Here is a 24,363-nt window from a genome sequence, read left to right as displayed (position 1 = left end):
ACAGACTCACAAATCTACTTGAGTCACTGCAAATGCAGTACCTTATGTTGTTGGCTGTTTAATTTCTCTTCCATCCACAGACTGTGACCTGAGTTTACCCGAAGTATAATCACTCTTCTATATGGACAACAAGGTATACAGGTATTGTGCATAACAAGTCCCATCTGCCTGCTGTTGAGTTGGAATTGTTGAGCAGATCTTTTACATGTTTTAATTTTGGGGGCTTCAGAATCAGTGGGCGGACCTGGTGGGAAGATTGAATCATTCCAGTCCATTGGATTACTTGGTGACCTTGGAGAAAGTGTTAAATCGATCTTTCTTGTGCTGTGACTCATGCAGGCCCCTGAAAGGACCCAAGAAAAATGGACCTCTGGATGGATTCTTCTTCTTATTATTATTATTCACCGGTCCAAAGTTTAGGAATCATTTTGAGTATTTCAGATCTGTCGCCAACCATACATTTTTTCATTTTCAGTGATTTATGGGAATGTAGTATTGTAAATATTTTGATAAGCTGACAAGGTACAAATCTGTCGTTCTGCCCCTGAACAGGCAGTTAACCCACTGTTCCTAGGCCGTCATTGAAAATAAGAATTTGTTCTTAACTGACTTGCCTAGTAAAATAAAGGTTAAAAAAAAAAATTAAAAAAATAAGTGGACATCTTTGTGTATCAGTGCAATTGTAAAATAAAAACAATCCATATGCCTTCCTGGGCTACTAAATCATGCTCAAATTTGGATGAAAATATGAGGATTTGTTTAGGCAAGACAAAGTGTTCATGGACATTTAGTTTACCTCAACAATTCCCTTTCTTCATATTTTTTAAATTTGTATTTATTTAACCTTTATTTAACTCATATCTCTGAAAATGAATTCAAGCTATTTTGTTGCATAACTGATGATAACGTAATGATACTTATCTATACGTGTCACGTTCTGACCTTTATTTCCTTTGTTTTGTATTTATTTAGTATGGTCAGGGTGTGAGTTGGGGGGGCAGTCTATGTTTGTTTTTCTATGTTTTGGGGTATTTCTATGTTTCGGCCTAGTATGGTTCTCAATCAGAGGCAGGTGTCATTAGTTGTCTCTGATTGAGAATCATACTTAGGTAGCTTGGGTTTCACTGTGTGTTTGTGGGTGATTGTTCCTGTCTCTGTCTTTGCACCAGATAGGACTGTTTTTGGTTTTCCACGTTTATTGTTTTGTAGTGTTCATGTTTATCTGTTTTTATTAAACATGAATCAATATAACGACGCTGCGTTTTGGTCCGCCTCTACTTACATTTACATTTAAGTCATTTAGCAGACGCTCTTATCCAGAGCGACTTACAAATTGGTGCGTTCACCTTAAGACATCCAGTGGAACAGCCACTTTACAATAGTGCATCTAAATCTTTTAAGGGGGTGAGAAGGATTACTTTATCCTATCCTAGGTATTCCTGAAAGAGGTGGGGTTTCAGGTGTCTCCGGAAGGTGGTGATTGACTCCGCTGTCCTGGCGTCGTGAGGGGAGTTTGTTCCACCATTGGGGGCCAGAGCAGCGAACAGTTTTGACTGGGCTGCGCGGGAACTGTACTTCCTCAGTGGTAGGGAGGCGAGCAGGCCAGAGGTGGATGAACGCAGTGCCCTTGTTTGGGTGTAGGGCCTGATCAGAGCCTGGAGGTACTGAGGTGCCGTTCCCCTCACAGCTCCGTAGGCAAGCACCATGGTCTTGTAGCGGATGCGAGCTTCAACTGGAAGCTAGTGGAGAGAGCGGAGGAGCGGGGTGACGTGAGAGAACTTGGGAAGGTTGAACACCAGACGGGCTGCGGCGTTCTGGATGAGTTGTAGGGGTTTAATGGCACAGGCAGGGAGCCCAGCCAACAGCGAGTTGCAGTAATCCAGACGGGAGATGACAAGTGCCTGGATTAGGACCTGCGCTGCTTCCTGTGTGAGGCAGGGTCGTACTCTGCGGATGTTGTAGAGCATGAACCTACAAGAACGGGCCACCGCCTTGATGTTAGTTGAGAACGACAGGGTGTTGTCCAGGATCACGCCAAGGTTCTTAGCGCTCTGGGAGGAGGACACAATGGAGTTGTCAACCGTGATGGCGAGATCATGGAACGGGCAGTCCTTCCCGGGAGGAAGAGCAGCTCCGTCTTGCCGAGGTTCAGCTTGAGGTGGTGATCCGTCATCCACACTGATATGTCTGCCAGACATGCAGAGATGCGGTCGCCACCTGGTCATCAGAAGGGGGAAAGGAGAAGATTAATTGTGTGTCGTCTGCATAGCAATGATAGGAGAGACCATGTGAGGTTATGACAGAGCCAAGTGACCTGGTGTATAGCGAGAATAGGAGAGGGCCTAGAACAGAGCCCTGGGGACGCCAGTGGTGAGCGCGTGGTGAGGAGACAGATTCTCGCCACGCCACCTGGTAGGAGCGACCTGTCAGGTAGGACGCAATCCAAGCGTGGGCCGCGCCGGAGATGCCCAACTCGGAGAGGGTGGAGAGGAGGATCTGATGGTTCACAGTATCGAAGGCAGCCGATAGGTCTAGAAGGATGAGAGCAGAGGAGAGAGAGTTAGCTTTAGCAGTGCGGAGCGCCTCCGTGATACAGAGAAGAGCAGTCTCAGTTGAATGACTAGTCTTGAAACCTGACTGATTTGGATCAAGAAGGTCATTCTGAGAGAGATAGCGGGAGAGCTGGCCAAGGACGGCACGTTCAAGAGTTTTGGAGAGAAAAGACTTCACCACAGGAAAACCCTGACAATACGGAACAAAAATAAACGCAACATGCAACAATTTTAAAGCTTTTACTGAGTTACATCAGTCAATTGAAATAAATAAATTAGGCCCCAATCTATGGATTTCACATGAATGGGAATTGGTCACAGATACATTTACAAAAATGGACCTCACAATGGGGCTTAGGATCCCGTCACGGTATTTCTGTGCATTCAAATTGCCATAGATAAAATGCAATTGTGTTCGTTGTTCATAGTGTAGCTTATGCCTGTCCATACCATAACCCCACCGCCACAATGGGGCACTCTGTTTACAATGTTGAGATCAGCAAACTGCTCGCCCACACGACGCCATACATGTGCTCTGCGGTTCTCCAAAACGACATTGGAGGTGGCTTATGGTAGAGAAATTAATGTTAAATTCTCTGGCAACACCTCTGGTAGACATTCCTGCATTCAGCATGGAAATTGCACTTGAGGCAAGTTTTGAGGCAAGTTCTGTGGCATTGTGTTGTGTGACAAAACTGCACATTTTAGAGTGGCTTTTTATTGTTCCCAGCACAAGGTGCCGCCAACCTTAATGAGCATGCTGTTTAATCAGCTTCTTGATATGCCACACCTGTCAGGTGGATGAATTATCTTGGCAAAGGAGAAATGCTCACTAACAGGGATGTAAACAAATGTGTGCACAAAATTTGAAAGAAATAAGCCTTTTGTGCGTATGAAACATTTCTGGGATCTTTTATTTCAGCTCATGAAACATGGGATCAACACTTTACGTTGCATTTATATTTCAGTTCAGTGTATATATCAATTGGAAAACCATTTTAAATCTTAGCATGAAGCCTCCTTCCATTTTTACTGCACTAACCATCCCCTTATGTATCCTGCCTACCTTGACATACTGTATCACACCATTGATCAAAATGAATTATAGCCAGGCAATTGCACAGCTGTATCAATTAGTCCATTTGCTATTGTTTGACTGCTCACACCGAGCTGTACTGAAAGAGTTCAATCTCAATGGACTGTGCCTCAGGCTGGCCACACACCTGCGATCTGGGCGTTGCCCGTCTTTTTATTGGTCGCAAAGCCCCTTTTACGCAGATGACACTGCTGAGCGGACTAGCGTAGAGGGCGGAGCGGGCTGAAGCCTGTCAGGGTCTGTGTTTATGCTCAGCTGGCCTGCCGTGACATTCTAGTCTACAGACATGGGCAGCACACAGCACAGGCAGGAATGGTCGTGGTCCTAAACAAGTGCTGCTTGCTTGGCGAGGGGCCAGCTCCTCTCTCTGTTCATCGGGTTCATATCCAGCTGCCTGGGAAGAGGGTGAACATGTGACCACCGCCGCCATGCACTCACATTAGAATCTACACAACATCCATGTGTAGAATAGGAGTGGAGGAGCTGAGGATTAGTGGAGCAGATCAATGCCATCAGTACAGTGCTACTGCCACCCAGAGGCCAAATGACAGAATGACAGGAGGAGGAAATCAAAACAGAAGCCCCTGACAAAGACAGCTACAGAGCAACCTGGGTTGTCCCCAGGGAACGCCACCACTTTGCAGTCCGCTGAGAAGCCATAGCGAGTGAAATAGTAAGGAGAGACAGGCCCCTGTGGAGGGGATCCAGGTGAGGTATATAAGAAGAGGAGGTCAGAGCAGCGAGTTATTCCCTTATACGGTCTGATACACTACGGGGTTCAGCCAATCAGCATTCAGAGCTCAAACCACCCAGTTTATAATATATATTACCCAGCGTTAGCTTTAGGAGTCATCAGCTTTTCCTGTGGAGATTGTAGCTGGACCAGTGGTCGCCTTTATATGGCTGAGTCATATCTAAAGACAGACGAGGAGAGCTGGGTCGATGGCCCCAGTTGTTTACCCAGTTATAGCTGGAGCCCTCAGGCTGACCTGCAACTCTTCAAATACAAACATGAGGTGATAGCAAAGACTGGGTGACACTATGCACACATGACCCCACCCAAACCCTTTTACCAAAAATTTATTATTTTACAATAAAAAATATGAAACACCCTCTAATATATGCCATATACCCAAAGTGACAGTGATACATGCATTCATTTTACGTATGGGTGGTCCCAGTAATCAAACCCACAATCCTGGTGTTGCAAGTACCATTCTTTAACAACTGAGCCATACACGACCACCCTTTCATGTGCCCATTCTAAGGTCAAAAGTTGATTTCCATTCTTTCTCCAGGAGAATAGACACACCAATAAACACCAGTGTACGTATGATGCTATATCATAGGGAATGTTACCAAAAAACCTGATGATGGAACAGGGGCTCGCCGTCTCGCCTCCAGGTTAGGGACAGTGACCTCCGACCACTGCTTGATGGACTCTGAAGACTGCTTGCTGGACTCCGACCACTGCTCGTTGGACTCCGATCACTGCTCGCTGGACTCCGACCACTGCTCGCTGGACTCCGAAGACTGCTTGATGGACTCTGAAGACTGCTTGCCGGCCTCCGACCACTGCTCGCTGGACTCCGACCACTGCTCGTTGGACTCCGACCACTGCTCGCTGGACTCCGAAGACTGCTTGATGGACTCTGAAGACTGCTCGCCGGACTCCGACCACTGCTCGCTGGACTCCGACCACTGCTCGCCGGACTCCACCCACTGCTTGATGGACTCTGAAGACTGCTTGCTGGACTCCGACCACTGCTCGTTGGACTCCGACCACTGCTCGCTAGACTCCGACCACTGCTCGCTAGACTCCGACCACTGCTCGCCGGACTCCGACCACTGCTCGCCGGACTCCGACCACTGCTCGCCGGACTCCGACCACTGCTCGCCGGACTCCGACCACTGCTCGCTGAATATGTCCATCAAATTCATCCCTGAACCTTAATAAACGAAAAGAATAAACATGTCACAAAATCAGAACGACTGATCAAACCTTTCCTAAGAAGATAAATAATATAGAATACACGGTACACCTCAATGCAGGACAGTTTTAATAAAATGCAGATCATACGGAACCAAGTGCACAACATGTTTGGGTAACACTTTAACATGAGGATTTCATCATTTGTAGACATTTATATTGGATTATTATAAATGCTTTAATCAACCACCAAGTAAGTCCATTCTGACTAATCTTAAAATGACTGTATGTTATTCATAAACTGTAATGTATGTTATCACAGCCCCTTGGTCTACTACTACTGTGTATATCACCAGATATCATTGTTTGGGAAACTCTCCTCAGCACAGGCTGCTGTGCTAATCCAGGAGAGACAGATAGACTTAAATGTTATGGTCAAATTGTGCGCTCCACTGAGAGAGATCATTTTACACAGTCCCACAAATGACCGTATTCTTCCTGTATGCTAAACAAGACCCCCCCCCTTCCCCCTTCCCCTGCTGTATATTGTAACGAAATTCAAGCGAAAAACAGATACAGGACTTGATTATAATGTCAACATGGTTTCAGTGCTGCTGATAACATACAGAGAAAATCCCCTTGATAACCTTATTGTTGTTGAAAGAAATGTAAAAAAGAATAACAGTTGGAACATGAATGATGTTATAAACAATTTTACATTGCTTTTTACAGTGCACATTGTTAAACACACATCCATTTGTAATAAATTCACTGATAAAATTGCCTCTAAATTTGATCACTAAGATATTGTGTAAAAATTCTGAAATTCTGGAGATTGGGTTTGATTGGCCAACAACAGAAAGGGTAAGATGGCGGAATGAACACAGCTGTGCAAAGCTGTGTAGAACGCCGCAGCCCGTCTGGTGTTCAACCTTCCCAAGTTCTCTCACGTCACCCCGCTCCTCCGCTCTCTCCACTGGCTTCCAGTTGAAGCTCGCATCCGCTACAAGACCATGGTGCTTGCCTACGGAGCTGTGAGGGGAACGGCACCTCAGTACCTCCAGGCTCTGATCAGGCCCTACACCCAAACAAGGGCACTGCATTCATCCACCTCTGGCCTGCTCGCCTCCCTACCACTGAGGAAGTACAGTTCCCACGCAGCCCAGTCAAAACTGTTCGCTGCTCTGGCCCCCCAATGGTGGAACAAACTCCCTCACGACGCCAGGACAGCGGAGTCAATCACCACCTTCCGGAGACACCTGAAACCCCACCTCTTTCAGGAATACCTAGGATAGGATAAAGTAATCCTTCTCACCCCCCCCCTTAAAAGATTTAGATGCACTATTGTAAAGTGGCTGTTCCACTGGATGTCTTAAGGTGAACGCACCAATTTGTAAGTCGCTCTGGATAAGAGCGTCTGCTAAATGACTTAAATGTAAATGTAAAATGTGCAGATCGCCTCAAGATAAAAAAAAAACGTTATATTCAATATCTGTAAGTTTGACTTAATATTAGCACTTCACACGCAAACATGAAGGAGGGTAAACATTCAGAACCAATCCCCAAAAGAAAACGTGACACTTCAACGGACACAGACGATTTCTGCTTTTCCACACTGGGAATGATAAGAGTGGAAACTGATCTGTTAAAGTCAATACATGATCAACTGGGCATACTTGAGTTAGTCAGTAGAGATATAAAGGAGTTGAAGGTGAGCTGCTAGATGAGTGACGAAAAGCTGCGACAACAGAGAAAGAAAGGGTCAGTCAATAAGATTGAAACAGACGTTAATGAACATAAAAAGGAGAACATGTTTCTTAGAGGAGCCTTACTTGACATACAGACTAGATCTATAAGAGAAAATCTGGTACTTAAAGGTATCAAAGAAAAAGAGGGCGAATACCCTGAAAGTTTGGTGAAAAAAGTATTTCTTACAGTGCTACAGATTCCAAGCGATGCTGTCGACAAAATCCAACTCGATAAGGAATGTGGTAAAATAATTCGTATTCAACTTTCTATTTGTAGTATTTCAGAAATGGACGAGAAAGCATTAGAAGAAATGATAATTAACTAAATAATACTTCTTCAAATATAAGGAACTGAAACACAAAAGTACTCAATCAACGTGGTAGAAATAAAACACGGAGGACATAGAAGGCACAGTATGTGGGTAATGTATGTTCAGATATATTGGGATGGAGGGTGGGGTGTTTTTTGTGTTTGGAAAAGTGTAAAGTTGAGTGAAAAAGGATAGGGGTTATCACTGTTAAGGCAGACTGCCAGCCTCAGCCCGGTCAATACCTGCCAGCCTGCACAGCGCGATATCAACCCAGAGCATATCGGACTGCTTTTCTCTACCACACCCCCGGATTCCTACCGCAAGCTCTGAACCTTTACTCCGGATCATCGCAGCTAGCTAGCTGCTATCCGAGTGGCTACTCCTGTCTAACGACACTATCCCGAAGCAAGCACCAGTTAGCCTGGAGCTAGCCTCGAACTAGGCCCATCTCCCAGCTAGCCAAAGAGATTCCATCAAGCAATCCCTGGGCTTCAATTACCTCTTTTAACAATTGGCCTGGACCTTTTGCTGCTGACACGGAGCCCCGCCGATCCATCACGACTGGTCTACCGATGTAACTGACCGGGGGGGTTTCTGTCCTGAAGCAAGCACCAGTTAGTCTCGAGCTAGGCCCTTCTCCCGGCTAGCTGAAGAATTCCATCAGATAATTCCTGGACTTCAAAAATTATTCTGCCAAATTGGCCTGGACCCTATGCTGCCGACACGGAGCCCCACCGATCCATCACAACTAGTCTGCCGACGTAACCATCCGAGGGGGTTTCAACAGAATCTTCAGTTGCGACGTCCCCCTGAGGCCCATCTGCTAGCCTGCTGCTAGCCCCGGCCTGCTAGCTGTCTGAATCGTCGTGCCTCCAGCTCACCTAGCTACTCACTGGACCCTATGATAACTCGGCTACACATGCCTCTCCCTAATGTTAAAATGCCTTGTCTATTGCTGTTTTGGATTTTTGTCTTACTTCACTGTAGAGCATCAAGCTCTGCTCAATATGCCTTAGCTAGCCCTTATGTTCCACCCCACACACATGCGGTGACAGCACCTGGCTTAAATGGTGCCTCTAGAGACAAAACCTCTCTCATCGTCACTCAATGCCTAGGCTTGCTTCCACTGTACTCACATCCTACCATACCCTTGTCTGTACTTTATGACTTGAATTTATTCTTCCAAGCCCAGAAACCTGCTCCTTTTACTCTATGTTACCCTCTGAATGCACTAGACGACCAGTTAATTTAGCCTTTAGCCGTACTCTTATCCTACTCCTCCTCTGTTCCTCCGGTGATGTAGAGGTTAACCCAGGCCCTGCAGGCCCCCGCATCACTCCCATTCCCCAGGCGCTCTCATTTGTTGACTTCTGTAACCGTAAAAGCATTGGTTTCATGCATGTTACATTAGAAGCCTCCTCCCTAAGTTTGTTTTATTCACTGCTTTAGCACACTCCACCAACCCGGATGTTCTAGCCGTGTCTGAATTCTGGCTTAGGAAGGCAACCAAAAATCCTGAAATTTCCATCCCTAACTATAACATTTTCTGACAAGATAGAACTGCCAAAGGGGGCAGAATTGCAATCTACTGCAGATATAGCCTGCAGAGTTCTGTCATACTATCCAGGTCTGTGCCCAAACAATTCAAGCTTCTACTTTTAAAAATCCACCTTTCCAGAAATAGGTCTCTCACCGTTGCCGCTTGTTATAGACCCCCCCCCGGCCCCCAGTTGTGCCCTGGACACCATATGTGAATTGATCGCCCCCCCATCTATCTTCAGAGTTTGTACTGTTAGGTGACCTAAACTGGGACATGCTTAACACCCCGGCCAACAAAAGACTCCTTCACTAATGCCGCCAAACATACCCTCGTAAAACTATCCTACCAATCCTTGACTTCCGCGATGTCATTTACAAAATAGCCCCCAACACTCTACTCAGCAAACTAGATGTAGTCTATCACAGTGCCATCCGTTTTATCACCAAAGCCCCATATACCACCCGCCACTGCGACCTGTATGCTCTCTTTGGCTGGCCAAACCCACTGGCTCCAGGTAATCTATAAGTCTTTGCTAGGTAAAGCCCCGCCTTATCTCAGCTCACTGGTCACCATAGCAACACCCACCTGCAGCACGCACTCCAGCAGGTATATTGCACTGGTCATCCTCAAAGGCAACACTTACTTTGGCCGCCTTTCCTTCCAAATCTCTGCTGCCAATAACTGGTACGAATTCAAAAATCTCCGCTGCCAATAACTGGTACGAATTCAAAAATCTCTGAAGCTGGAGTCTTATATCTCCCACTCTAACTTTAAGCATCAGCTGTCAGAGCAGCTTACCGATCACTGTACATTTACACAGCCAATCTGTAAATAGCCCACCCGACTACCTCATCCCCATATTATGCTTTATTGCTTTTATTGCTTTTTTGCTGTTTTTATTGCTTTTTTGTTTTATCTTGGCCAGGTCGCAATTGTAAATGAGAACTTCTTCTCAACTTGCCTACCTGGTTAAATAAAGTTGGAAAATATTTTTTTTAAATAAAATAGTCACCTGGAATGCATTTCAATTTACAGGTGTGGCCTTGTTAAAAGTTCATTTGTGGATTTTTTTTCCTTCTTATTGCATTTGAGCCAATCAGTTGTGTTGTGACAAGGTATGGGTGGTATACAGATGATAGCCCTATTTGGTAAGAAACCAAGTCCATATTATGGCAAGAACAGCTCAAATAAGCAAAGAGAAATGACAGTCCATCATTACTTTAAGACATGAAGGTGCAATGCAGAAAGCAACTCCTTCTCATGGTCCTTTTAGACTTGCAAATTCACTGAGATAGAAAGATCCCCTTCAGTAACTGAATATATCTCAGGGTTTGAGTGTTAGTGTTGGATTAATGAACAAATATTTGTCTATATATGGTCGGCTGTGTCAGGATTTGGCCAGGGTTGTTCCGGTTTTTGGTCACTAGATGCCCCCATTGTGCCTTTTGACCTTTTGTTTTCCCTTGATCCCCATTATTATTTGCACCTGTGCCTCGTTTCCCCTGATTGTATTTAAACCCTTTGTTTTCCTCAGTTCTTTGCTCTGTGTTTGTATGTTAGCACCCAGCCCTAGTACTCTGAGAACTCTTGTTGATCCCGGTGGACTCTCTTGTGGAATTCTGTTTTTTTGTTCTTGTTTGTTTGTTTTTTGAGTATCTTTTGAGGCTTTTTGTGCTTTACCTTCCACCTTGTGGATTTACCTTTTTTGTCTTGGAGGATTACCTTTGTTCTTGTAGGATTCCTTTTGAGGTTGTGGAGTTACATGTTTTCCTGAAGAACTTCACTTTTTACTTCATTAAATACACCGTCTCAAGTACTGCTGTGTCTGCCTCATCTTCTGGGTTCTGCCGACTATTCGTGGCTCAGTTGGTTAAGTGACTGTTTCTCACTCCGGAGACCCGGGTTCGTAACCGGGTCCTGACAGGCTGTGCTTGCAATGTATCAAAGACTTTGGCCAATGTGTTTTTTTTTACCCACACAAGGAAGTTAATGTATTAACTCTTAACCAGGCGGATACCACCCATTTGACATTTACCAACAGCAATACTCTGAGAAAAACAGGGCACTGTATCAAAAATCAAGTTTGTAATCCGTTTGTTGCTTATACTGAACTGTATGTGCAAAGTTAAATGCCATTTTATAGGACGATAAATAAACAAAATGTTAAAAATAGATCAGTTTTTTATTTTGCATGTCACTGTTGCACTGAGAGTATAGAAACTATCCATGCTATCTATAGGGCAACTTACCTGCAGAGGTTCATGCAAACTTTTTCCTGGATTGAGATCACTGAGAGCTTGTTTGGTTCCTTTCCTCCAGTACACACTGCTATGTTGCTGTTAAAAAGGGAAATTATGAAATACAATACATGTGTTGCCTGACTTTAATCAAAATACAAGATGGAGCACTTTAATATATTACTAGTACAGTCCACACACCTGGCCACTCCCACATAGGGCTTTCAACGACCAGGTCAAGTGCCTTGGAAATCCCCATGGAATGTCTCAGTTCAAATCACAGGACTAAAACACGATTGGCTCTGCCAGTAGCATTCCTATTACAAGTGGATTCCACTTGAATCCGATCTTGATGACTGTTGATTCAAAGCGTTGTGTATTTCTGCTGAAGATAGTGGAGAGATAATGGAGATAGTGGAGAGATTTCATATTTTCCAAAATATTAATTATCTGCAATAAAATTAAATTAGTTTCATAAATCTTATATTTTCACGCAGTGTAATGGATTTGTTACAACACTTTTGGTGATCTTACTGTTGTAGGCCCTACCTTTGAACTCAACTGAATAATGGCTGAGAGGTGAGTAATGGACTACTTCAGCTATGTAATTGTTTGAACAGAGTAAACTGAGCTGAGCAAATAGTTGTACTTATGCACTATAAAGTAGTGTACTATTCATGGTGCACTACAACCTTAACCAACATGACCACAGAAGGAGTGACAGTAAGCCTGTCTACATGGATATGGACCCCTCCCTGAGTCCTTGGAGGAAAATAAATAAATAAAGTGGTTTGTTTGTTAACACAAATCATCCAAAACATTATGGAGTGCACGTATTTCTCTCTTTAGTTCATTGTTGTTTTACCTGAATTCTGAAAGTTCACTGTCAAACTGCACATTGTTCCGGTGGACAACATTGAGGTTTCCATCAACAGCAACCACCTTCAGCTGAACACAACATTGGGGAAATGGATTGAGTGAGCAGCTGCAGTAGATGTACATGTTAGTTATGAATAAACAATGAAACTGTCTGGCTCCAAGCCCGAAATCCAGAATGAGTGAAGAAAATGCCCATCAAATGCAGTGAATGAACAGACCTAAATAAGTTGCCTACTAAATCTTGACAGTCAAATAATAGTGGCAAACACTAATGGATTACTTGAGAGACTAAGTTTTCAAGATAAGCAAAGCTATAATAATGTAGCCTCTGATTGGTCGTTTTTTCTCCTCTTCCGTGTTAACTCAAATATATGCGTGCCTAGGAAGTATTACACACGCAACGATGTAGTTATAATAGCCCTTCATGTTGAGTGCTGATATCAAAACCTCAGGTGAAATGAATCGGTGGACGCAGTTCCACCTATTCCGCTTCAGGCATTACCACGAGCCCATCGTCCCCAATTAAGGTACCACCAACCTCCTGTGGTCTCAACTTACTGTTGAAAGTTCTTATGATCTTATGATCTTATGACTCCTGGATAGGTATTCTGCGTATCAGCTAACCACATCATATCTTACAGTAGGGCAACTTCGATGGGGTTTCCTCATGAGGGGTGGCAGTGGCTCATGTACCCACATCCATACCAAAGCACGCAGTCAGAGCCGGCCCTAGCTTTTTGTGGGACCTAAGTGACATTTTTACACATTTTGCCATACGTAGAGAAAATGTTGCAGTTTTACAGCTAATTTCCTGCAATTCTACACATTTTGACATGTGGTGGAAAGAAGGGTTAGAAGTTTTTAATATGATATCTGAGTGAGGGTGACTAGCAAAGTCAATGGGGACCCCCGGTCGGTAGCTTTGATAGCTGGCTAGACTAACTTACCAATCTAAAAACATTTAGCTGACATGGGCTAATTGAGTGACTGTCAGAGACTGACATAGCAATTAAAAAAACGCACAACAGAATTTGTGGAATCTATGTGGAAAATACATTGGATTTGCAAAAAGTCATTTTGAGGGTGAAGCTTGAACCATGAATTGTCACCATGGTAACCAATTTTCAACATAGACAAACCTTGTATAAAATATCTTGAATTTGTACCTTTGAAACAACGTCAGATCTTCAAAGTTATATCCACTATCAGAAAAAAATATAGTCTGGGCATTACCTCCAAGTGGGGAGTTGACCAGCTATTCATTTAGTCTCCCATCCAGGGTTTTAACCAAGCCCTGCTTTGATATTTGTGAAGGACTACTACCAAAGTGCTATTGTGAGAATTATTATTGAGAGATCTCTTAATAACGAAATAGATTCACTGTTGCTATCAAAGTCATTCCAAAGGTTAGGTTGAAAGGCAAACTTCAGCATTTTTATACTTCATATTCATCATCTCCAGTACCACCCCAACATCGACATATGTGAAAATAGTGTGTTTTTAATAGATACGTTTTTCCAATGACATCATCGGTGTGCATCGCGTGATTTTTACCAATTTTAATTAGACATGACCTACTAATTGTCTACTAATTGCCTGATTAATTGTTTTTTTGCTCTGTTTTGAACTTTTTTGTACATAATGTTTCCGCCATCGTTTCATATTACTGAAAAGAGCTTCTGGACATTAGAACAGTGATAACACACCTCAAACTGGACAAGGATGTTTTATTTAATGAGTCTGACGTGAAGGATATATATAAGGCCCAAATCCCTGTCATTCGTAAGAAGAGGAGACGCCGCTATAGAGGTCGATGAGCCGGATGCCTGGCGAGACTGCGTTGGCGAGTGGATAATCCACTGGAGAATGTGCAATCACTGGAGAATAAACTGGATAAGGTTTGTTCAAGACTATCCTATCAACAGGACTTTCAAAACGGTAATATCCTATGTTTCACCTAGTCGTGGCTGAACAAGGATATGGATAATATACAGTTATCTGGGTTTTCCATGCAGAACATCAGCCTCCAGTAAGATCCGTGGGGATGGGGTTTGTCTCTTTGTCAACAACAGCTGGTGCGCAATATCTAATATTAAGGAAGTTTCAAGGTTTTGCTTGCCTGAGTACCTCATCATAAGCTGTAGACCACACTATTTAGCAAGAGAGTTTTCAACTATATTCTTCATTGCTCTCTATTTACCACTGGCACTAAGACTGCACTCAACGAGCTGTATAAGGCCATAAGCAAACAAGAAAATTGTCATCCAGAGGCACCGTTCCTAGTGGCCGGGGACTTTAATGCAGGAAAATGTCAGTTTTACCTAATTCCTACCAACATTTCACGTGCAACTAGAGAAAAAAACTTCATTTGGCAAATCTGGCCATAACTCTATCCTCCAGATTCCTGCTTACAAGCCAAAGCTCAAACAGGAAGTACCAGTGACGTGCTCAATATGAAAGTGGTCCGATGAAGTGGATGCTAAGCTACAGGACTGTTTTGCTAGCAGTCTGGAATATGTTCCGGGATTCATTCGATGGCATTGAGGAGTATACCACATCAGTCACCAGCTTCATAAATAAGTGCATTGAAGTCGACGTCCCCGCAGTGACCGTACGTACATACATTTCCCAAACAAAAGCCATGGATTACAGGCAACATCCACACTAAATTAAAGGCTAGAGCTGTCACTTTCAAGAGGTGGGACACTAATCTGGACGCTTATAAGAAATCATGCTACACCCTCCAAAGAACCATCAAACAGGCAAAGTGTCAATACAGGACTAAGAACGAATCCTACTACACCAGCTCTGATGCTCGTTGGATGTGGCAGGGCTTGCAAACAGCCCAATTACTCAAGCCTACCAGACGAGCTAAATGCCTTCTATGTTTGCTTCGAGGCAAGCAACACTGATCCGTGCATTAGAGCACCAGCTGTTCTGGATGACAGTGTGTGCCAATGTGAGTAAGACCTTTAAACCAATTAACATTCACAAGGCCGCTGAACCAGATGGATTACCAGGACACATACTCAGAGCATGTGCTGACCAGTTGGCAAGTGTCTTCACTGACAGCTTCATGTTCCTTGGTGTCCACATCACTAAGGACCTATCATGGTCCAAATACACCAACACGGTTGTAAGGAGGGCACGACAATGCCTATTCCCCCTCAGGAGGCTGAAAAGATTTGGCATGGGGACTCAGATTCTAAAAATGTTATTCAGCTGCACCATCGAGAGCATCGTGATTGGTTCCATCACCGCTTGGTATGGCAACAGCTTGGCATCCGCAAGCTCAGCTCGGCGACCGCAAGTCACTACCGAGGGTAATGCGCACGGCTCAGTACGTGACTGGGGCCGAGCTCCCTGCCATCCAGGACCTCTATACCAGGCAGTGTCAGAGGAAGGACTGAAAAATTGTCAAAGACTCCAGCCATCCAAGTCATAGGCTGTTCTCTCTGCTACCATCACAGCAAGCGGTACCGGAGCGCCGAGTCTACCCCCAAGCCATAAGACTGCTGAACAGTTAATCAAATGGTTACCAGGCCTATTTACATTGACCCCCTTAGTTTATTCTTATTTTTTGCACTGACTCCATGTACACTCACTGGACTCTAACCACACTCACACATACTACACTGACATTCCATCACACACACACTTGGACACACACACAAAACACATGCATTTTTTACACCACACACACACACACTCTTCACATACACTGCTGATATTCTCTTTTTATTATCTATGCATAGTCACTTTTCCCCTACCTACATGTACATATTACCTCAATTATTTTGACTACCCTGTACCCCTGCACATTGACTCGGTACCGGTACCCATTGTATATAGCCTCGTTAGTTATTTTATTTTGTTACTTGTTTTCCTTTAGTTTATTTAGCTAATTTTTCTTACTTACTTTTTAAAAAACTGCATTGTTGGTCAAGGGCCTGTAAGTAAGGTAAGCATTTAACGGTAAGGTCTACTACACCTGTTGTATTTGTAGCATGTGACGAATAAAATGTTATTTGATTTGATGTCATTGGAAATACTTAGAGAAATATATATTTTTTACTACAAGATATAGAAATGCACCATTTTCAATATGTTGATGTTGGCGTGGTGCTGGAGATGATGAACATGAGAATTTGTGATTTTTTAATAAACATAGCTAAAGAAACAGAACCATACTCTATAAGTCATATATACAGTGCCTTGCGAAAGTATTCGGCCCCCTTGAACTTTGCGACCTTTTGCCACATTTCAGGCTTCAAACATAAAGATATAAAAACATAAAGATAAAAAAAAACATAAAGATATTTCAAACTTTTTTAACAAATCAAAAACTGAAAAATTGGGCGTGCAAAATTATTCTGCCCCTTTACTCTCAGTGCAGCAAACTCTCTCCAGAAGTTCAGTGAGGATCTCTGAATGATCCAATGTTGACCTAAATGACTAATGATGATAAATACAATCCACCTGTGTGTAATCAAGTCTCCGTATAAATGCACCTGCACTGTGATAATCTCAGAGGTCCGTTAAAAGCGCAGAGAGCATCATGAAGAACAAGGAACACACCAGGCAGGTCCGAGATACTGTTGTGAAGAAGTTTAAAGCCGGATTGGGATACAAAAAGATTTCCCAAGCTTTAAACATCCCAAGGACTTACTTACAGCCTGAATTCAAAATGGATTAAATAGTTTTTTTCTGACCCATTTAAACACAATACCCCATAATGACAAAGTGAAAACATGTTTCTAGAAATGTTTGCAAATGTTTTGAAAATTAAATGCAGAAATATCTTATTTACATAAGTATTCACACCCATGAGTCAATGCTTTGTCGAAGCATGGCAGTGATTACAGCTGTGAGTCTATCTGGGTAAGTCTTTAAGAGCTTACCACAACGGGATTGTGCAACATTTGCCCATTATTCTTTACAAAATTCTTCAAGCTCTGTCAAATTGGTTGTTGATCATTGCTAGACAACAATTTTCAGGTCTTGACATAGATTTTCAAGTAGATTTAACTCAAAACTTTAACTCGACCACTCAGAAACATTCACTGTGTTCTTGGTAAGCAACTTCGGTGTAGATTTGGCCTTGTGTTTTAGGTTATTGTCCTGCTGAAATGTGAATTAATCTCGCAGTGTCTGATGGAAAGCAGACTGAGAAGCAGACTGTTTTTTTTCTGCCGGTGCTTAGATTTATGCAATTTATTTTTTATCCCCGGAAAACTACTCAGTCCTTAACAGTTACAAGCATACCCATAACATGATGCAGCCACCACTATGCTTAAAAATATTGAGAGTAGTACTCAGTAATGTGTTGTATTGGATTTGGCCCAAACATAACACTTTGAATTCAGGACAAAAAGTGAATTGCTTTGCCACATTTTTTGCAGTATTGCTTTAATGCCTTGTTGCAAACAGGATGCATGTTTTAAAATATGTTTTATTCTTTACAGGCTTCCTTCTTTTCACTCTGTCAAATTAGGTTAGTATTGTGGAGTAACTACAATGTTGTTGATCCATCCTCAGTTTTCTCCTATCACAGCTATTAAACTCTGTAACTGTTTTAATGTCACCATTGGCCTCATGGTGAAATCTCTGAGCGGTTTCCTTCCTCTCCGGCAACTGAGTTAGGAAGGACTCCTGTATCTTTGTAGTGACTGGGTGTATTGATACCACATCCAAAGTGTAATTAATAACTTAATCATGCTCAAAGGGATATTCAGTGTTTTTTATAGTTTTTTTTTACTCATCTACCATTAGGTGCCCTTATTTGCGATGCATTGGAAAACCTCCCTGGTCTTCATGGTTGAATCTGTGTTTGAAATTCACTGTTTGAATGAGGGACCTTACATATAGTATAATTGCATGTGTGGGGTACAGAGATGAGGTAGTCATTCAAAAATCATATTAAACACTATTATTGCACCTTCCAACAAGAAAACAACGAACTCTCTGAATGTCCTTGAGTCGTCCAGCCAGAGCACGGACATGAACCCGATCGAACATCTCTGGAGAGACTTGAAAATACTGTGCAGCAATGCTCAATCCAACCTGACAGCGCTTGAGAGGATCTGCAGAGAAGAATGGGAGAAACTCCCCAAATCAAATCAAATTGTATTTGTACAGTGAAATGCTGACAAATACAGGTGTGCCAAGCTTGTAGCGTCATACTCAAGAAGACTTGATGATGTATTGCTGCCAAAGGTGCTTCAACAAAGTACTGAGTAAAGGGTCTGAATACTTATGTATATGTGATATTTTTTTGTTGTTCATATAAATGAGCAAAAACGTCTAAAACTATATTTTCTTAGTCATTATGGATGTAGATTGATGAGGGGAAAAAAACAATTTAATACATTTTTGAATAAGCCTGTAACGTAACAAAATGTGGAAAAAGTCAAGGGGTCTGAATACTTTCCGAAGGCACTGTATATGACTAGGGTTTCAAGCTTCGGTTGATGTCAAATTGAATCTTCAAGTTAATAATGAATATGTTTGATTCACATCTCCATTTCAACCAAAAATGTAAGTTAAAGAAAAGTTTTTAAAAGTTTTTAAAAGGTTAAAGAACAGGACTAAATCAAATTACAAGTTTACAGTTGAATTAGATTTAGTCCTATTCTTTAACTTTGATTTTTGTTTGAGATGCAGAGGTGAATCCAACATATCAATTATTAATTTGTAGACCAACTGGAATTAAAATCAGACTAAATCAGTGGCACAACATTTACATCTCCTTTACATGTTGACATTTGGTTGCATTGACAACCAAACACAATTCATCATCACTTTTGCAAGACAGTAAATAGCCTATTAACTTGTCGACAAATTAACAAATATGTTGGATTTACGTCTCCAAATAAACTCCCCCCAAAAAAGTTAAAGATTAGAATTAAGCCAGTGGCTCAAATTAAACTATGCAAGAATGACATACATCTTCATTAAAATGTTGATATTTGGTTGCATTGTCAACCTAACACAATTTGATATGACTTGTAATACAGTAAATATCCTAAAGTTAAGGCTATCTTACAAACAAATTTAACCGTTTTTATTCAACCTTAAAATGACTAACCCATCCATTGCCACATTGTTGAGGTTACTGTAACTATAAAAGTCATATTATGTAATCATAGAACATGTGCATGTTCAAGATAGCATGCAAAGGTTAGAGATCTGTGGAGATCTTCACAATATAGATATCTGAACAGAATTTCATACTGTATTGATCACTTGCACTATGTACTTGCACAAACTTCTATCTGTCTTTTCAGTGGGTGAATAAAGGTTGACATTTCATTGATCATCATCTCAACCGATATATTACCCACTTTTCAACGTTGAAATGATGTGGTTTGCAGTGGGTGGTGTAGTGACTGGCGAGCTACAGTACACTGGGGTGCGTTCCTATAGAATGTGCACGCTTGATTGAGCCCTTTTTGACTGTGCAGTCACTACTCTGTCCTTGGCTTTATTCGTGTTAATCATTACCGGCTATTCTGATTACTTTTTTAAATCAAAAGTTCTCTTTTGAGAGAGAGAGAGACCCCCCCCCCCCATTGAGTTCTTTCATTTACTGTATCAGCAGCCCTCTGCTTCTTTTTCAGAAACAGGAAATCCACAGGTCCCTTTGAACAATTCATGGAAGAGGGAGTGTTTGCATAGACAATCCCTGTGGTAGGCCTACTGATATCTTTGAAACACTTGCCTTAATGCTTTAGTAAGGAGAAAGACCCATTTTCCAGGCAGTAATAATGGAGCAAAGGAGTGATGTGTGAACAGGCCTAATTGCCAAGCATTAAACTGAGGGCATATTTCCTGTGAAGGGTTTTACAGCGCAGATACACCTGCTAGATGTGCCACCATGTCATCCATTTATGCCACCCCTCCAAAGCAGGACTCACCCACAACTTCAACAACACTGTTGTGTCAATATACTGTGCGTCAGTGCCAACTAGTCCAAGTAACAAGTGGGTCATTCAAAAGATCTTTCCAGAACATAATGCATAAACATGTAAATTAATTTAGATTGTTAGGGCTACAGATAATTTTTAAAAAGCCCACTTACTAGATTATATAGTATGAAGACTCAAACGTAACGTAATGCTTGTGTAGCATAGTTTACTGCATGCATTACTTTATAATATTGTATTATATAAAGTCATACTAACCTATTCACCTATTTTACTTTATTATATTATACAGATAAGCAGTTTTCACCTTTTACCATAACTAGCTAAACTACACATTGTACTGCACCTAATTGGTCTTTTGTAAAAGAAAAGGCTAACCTTCAATTCTCCTCAGTTGTTTGCACATCAATTAAACTGCAGAACCACTGTACATAGGTTACAATACACACCTAATCAGAAGCACACAGTGCCGTGGGCTATTCTACATGCGGCAGGTAGTTAAATAGGCAACTTTTCATTTTGTCAGTTGTGCCTTCTTTTGATTGGGGAAATAAAAATCTAAATAGGTCTTCAATGCAAACAGGATGTTGTCGCCCTGGTGCTCCTGTTGCAATTCGACGTGTTCCTGTGAACCGATAAGATCCCGGAGTCGTAGGGAAACAGCCGGAGACGTGAGTCATTTGGTTGAGGACGAGGACCAACGCGAAATTGTCGCGGACCGAACCAGGATGAACCAGGACATTGCACTTTTGAGAGAACAGTACAACTGCACTAAAGAGAAACAAAAGACCCGGGTGGTTTTATTCAGACAAGGTAGGCAACTCTTTCGATGAGTGCTGTGCGAGCTTGGCATGCACACAACCAGTTTTGTCTAAAGTTTTGTCTGGCAACAGGCCGATGTTCTGCTTCCTTGGTCTTTTGTATCTATAATGGATTTATATAATGTGAATTTCAGTAGTTTTGACTGAATTAGTCTTGGCTACTTTTGTTTCTTCATACAACTGATTATCCTGATCCGTCTGCTTTGAACAACAACAATGGCAGTTACTGTAGCCAGTAGACCTGACCCTTACAGCTGCGCTAGGGTCGGACAGACTTCCTTCGTGAACACCTGTGGGAGCCCCTGCAATATATTATTCAGAAAACATACCTCAATCCAGGGATGACAAATGCCTTGTACAAATGCCTTGTACTTTAAAATTGTCCCATTCAAATAAAAGTGTATTCGTCATATGCGCCAATGGAATAAAACTGTTGTAGACTTTACCATGAAATGCTAATTTGAGCCCATTCCCAACAACGCAGAAGTAAAAAAGTAAGAACATTTGCTAATTGAAAAAAGTAACACAATAAATCACAATAACGAGGCCATATTACAAGGAGTACCAGCGCGAGTCAATGTGCAAGGGTACGAGGTAGTTTAGGTAATATGTACAGGAAGTCTATCCAAACCTAATGCAGCTGTAAGCAAGAAGGTCGGATCTGTTGGCTAGGCTATAGGCTTCTGGAAGTGTGTGTGTGTCCATGTGTGTCATTTGAACACAAGTTATATTTTTGTTACAATAACATAACTACATAAGTAAGCACTTCATTTTTTTTTTTCTGAGCTGAAAGGTTGATTGCAAATGTCTGTTAACCTGTCTTTTCTATTCTATTTCCCGACAGTATCAGCTGATGACGCAACAGAGATCAGTGGGAAATCCCTGGTCAACATGGTCCCGGTCAACCAGGAGATGAAGAGCACACATGAGAGGAAGAGGACGGTGTCAGAGGCTGAGCTTGATTTTGTTAGGCATCTGGAGATGACTCCATGGTACACACACTTAGGAATCCACCGACGGACCAACAGTATCATAGCACCTCATCCGAACCCCACATTCACCGGCAGCAACTCTTCGAGTTTGACTTCGCTCTCTGAGGACTGTCCTGAGACATCCAGTGACAAAGTCTTGGGGGATTCTACTTCTTTCCATTCTGAAGAGTTGAGTTCCAGTAACAGCATTTCAGGCTCCCAGAAGTTCTCAGCCCCAGTCGTTTTGTCCAGACAACTGAGTTTTGGGGGCCAGCAGCCACCTCAGTTCTCCTCCAGCCCCCTTCACCACTACCCCTTCCCCCAGCGAAAAGGGCCCAAGAAGTCAGAGGCTGCCAGGAGACTTGGGATGTACACATCATTCTGATAAGAGTCTGCTATAGTGCAATATGTGTTATATGTTTCTGCATTAAAAACATTATTGTTGAGTTGCTATGCAGCCATTTACATGTTAATGATGTCATGTAAGTTGCTGTGCCTTACCCTGTGTTGGACCCGTACGTTAATGTTTGAGTTTCATCTCATTGGAGCCTAAATGTGTTTGTTTGAGAACGGAATATATTTTCCCCAGTGAGTCTGCAGGACTGCCACTGAACAAATGAGTGGAACATGACTGATTATTCTCTGGTGTGCATAGCCTATTATTGTCATACAGTAAGCTTAATCCCAGGCATCCAGATGGAATGTGCAGACAGTGTGATGATGCAGTGATTTTTAAATATCTTTGTACAGTATGCTACTTCAACATGCATATTGAATATTAAAACATCCCATCAAAACTCTTTGTCTGAGTCATTTTAAAAAGGTACCATACTTTTGATGTTCTTTCCTTCGCTTCTACTATTCTGTGTTGTCATTTGTGTCAGTCTCTCACTGCATTTTGTTTTAGGCTAAACTCCAATTGTGTTGGTAGCATCATAATATGAGGACCGAGCCATCTCCTAATCTAACCCCAAACCATGGGCGCAACTTTCACTGGGGACATGCAGATAGCCAGGGGAACACTCCAACTCTCAGACATAATTTACAGATAGCCAGAGGAACACTCCAACATCAGACATAATTTACAGATAGCCAGGGGAACACTCCAACTCTCAGACATAATTTACAGATAGCCAGGGGAACTCCAACTCTCAGACATAATTTACAGATCAGACAACTCTCAGACATAATTTACAGATAGCCAGGGGAACACTCCAACTCTCAGACATAATTTACAGATAGCCAGGGGAACACTCCAACTCTCAGACATAATTTACAGATAGCCAGGGGAACACTCCAACTCTCAGACATAATTTACAGATAGCCAGGGGAACACTCCAACTCTCAGACATAATTTACAGATAGCCAGGGGAACACTCCAACTCTCAGACATAATTTACAGATAGCCAGGGGAACACTCCAACTCTCAGACATAATTTACAGATAGCCAGGGGAACATTCCAACACTCAGTAGTGGTGGAAAAGGTATCCAACTGTCATACTTGAGTAAAACCAAAGACACCTTAATAGAAAATGACTCAAAAGTAAGACTCAGTAAAATACTACTTGAGTAAAAGTATTTGGTTTGAAATATTCTTAATTATCAAAAATATAAATAATTTCTAATTCCTTATTAACCAAACCAGATTGCACTTATTTTTTATTTACGGAAAGCCAGGGGCACACCCCCGCACTCAGACATCATTTTCAAACAAGGCATGTGTGTTTAGTGAGTCTGCCAGATCAGAGGCAGTAAGGGATGTTTGGTTGATAACTGAATTGGACAATTTTCCTGTCCTGCTAAGCATTCAAAATGTAATGAGTACTTTTGGGTGTTAAGGAAAATGTATGGAGTAAAAAGTACAATATTTTCTTAACGAATGTAGTGAAGTAAAAGTAGGTCTAAAATATGAATAGTAAAGTACAGATAGCCCCAAAAAGTAGTACTTTAAAGTATTTTTACACCACTGACACCCAGACATCATTAGGCCGTCATTGTAAATAGGAATTTGTTTTTAATTGACTTGCCTAGTTAAATAAAGGTTCAATCAAAAATAAAACATAAAAATGTACAGATCGCCAGGGGAACATTCCAACACTCAGACATAATTTACAAACGTAGCATGTGCCATCAGATTTGCCACCAATGCTCCTTATAGGACACATCACTGCACTCTATACTCCTCTGTAAACTGGTCATACTGTATACCTGTTGCAAGACCCACGGGTTGATGCTTATTTATAAAACCCTCTTAGGCCTCACTCACCTCTATCTGGGATATCTACTGCAGCCCTCATCCTCCACGTACAACACCTGTTCTGCCAGTCACATTCTGTGAAAGGTCCCCAAAAC

General features: G+C 42.2%; 2 protein-coding genes across 2 annotated transcripts; one reads left to right on the top strand and one right to left on the bottom strand.

Moving 5' to 3' along the window:
* Positions 1-3,403: 3,403 nt before the first annotated feature.
* Positions 3,404-11,564, bottom strand: LOC115104547 (bifunctional endo-1,4-beta-xylanase XylA-like). The gene is made up of 2 exons (XM_029625904.2): positions 11,427-11,564; positions 3,404-5,597 (listed from the first exon to the last, which is right to left on the bottom strand). The coding sequence occupies exon 2, from the start codon at positions 5,587-5,589 to the stop codon at positions 5,137-5,139; it is 453 nt and encodes a 150-aa protein (XP_029481764.1). The 5' UTR covers positions 5,590-5,597; positions 11,427-11,564; the 3' UTR covers positions 3,404-5,136.
* Positions 11,565-20,733: 9,169 nt separating this feature from the next.
* On the top strand, positions 20,734-22,809 carry LOC115104546 (uncharacterized protein C9orf152-like). Its single transcript, XM_029625903.2, has 2 exons — positions 20,734-21,031; positions 21,884-22,809. Exons 1-2 carry the CDS (start codon positions 20,803-20,805, stop codon positions 22,393-22,395), a joined length of 741 nt encoding a protein of 246 aa, XP_029481763.2. The 5' UTR covers positions 20,734-20,802; the 3' UTR covers positions 22,396-22,809.
* Positions 22,810-24,363: the final 1,554 nt, after the last annotated feature.

Source organism: Oncorhynchus nerka, linkage group LG22, assembly GCF_034236695.1.
Source record: "Oncorhynchus nerka isolate Pitt River linkage group LG22, Oner_Uvic_2.0, whole genome shotgun sequence".
Taxonomy (NCBI): Eukaryota; Metazoa; Chordata; class Actinopteri; order Salmoniformes; family Salmonidae; genus Oncorhynchus; species Oncorhynchus nerka.
Note: the sequence above shows the minus strand (reverse complement) of the source record. Positions and strands in the feature narration are given on the sequence as shown.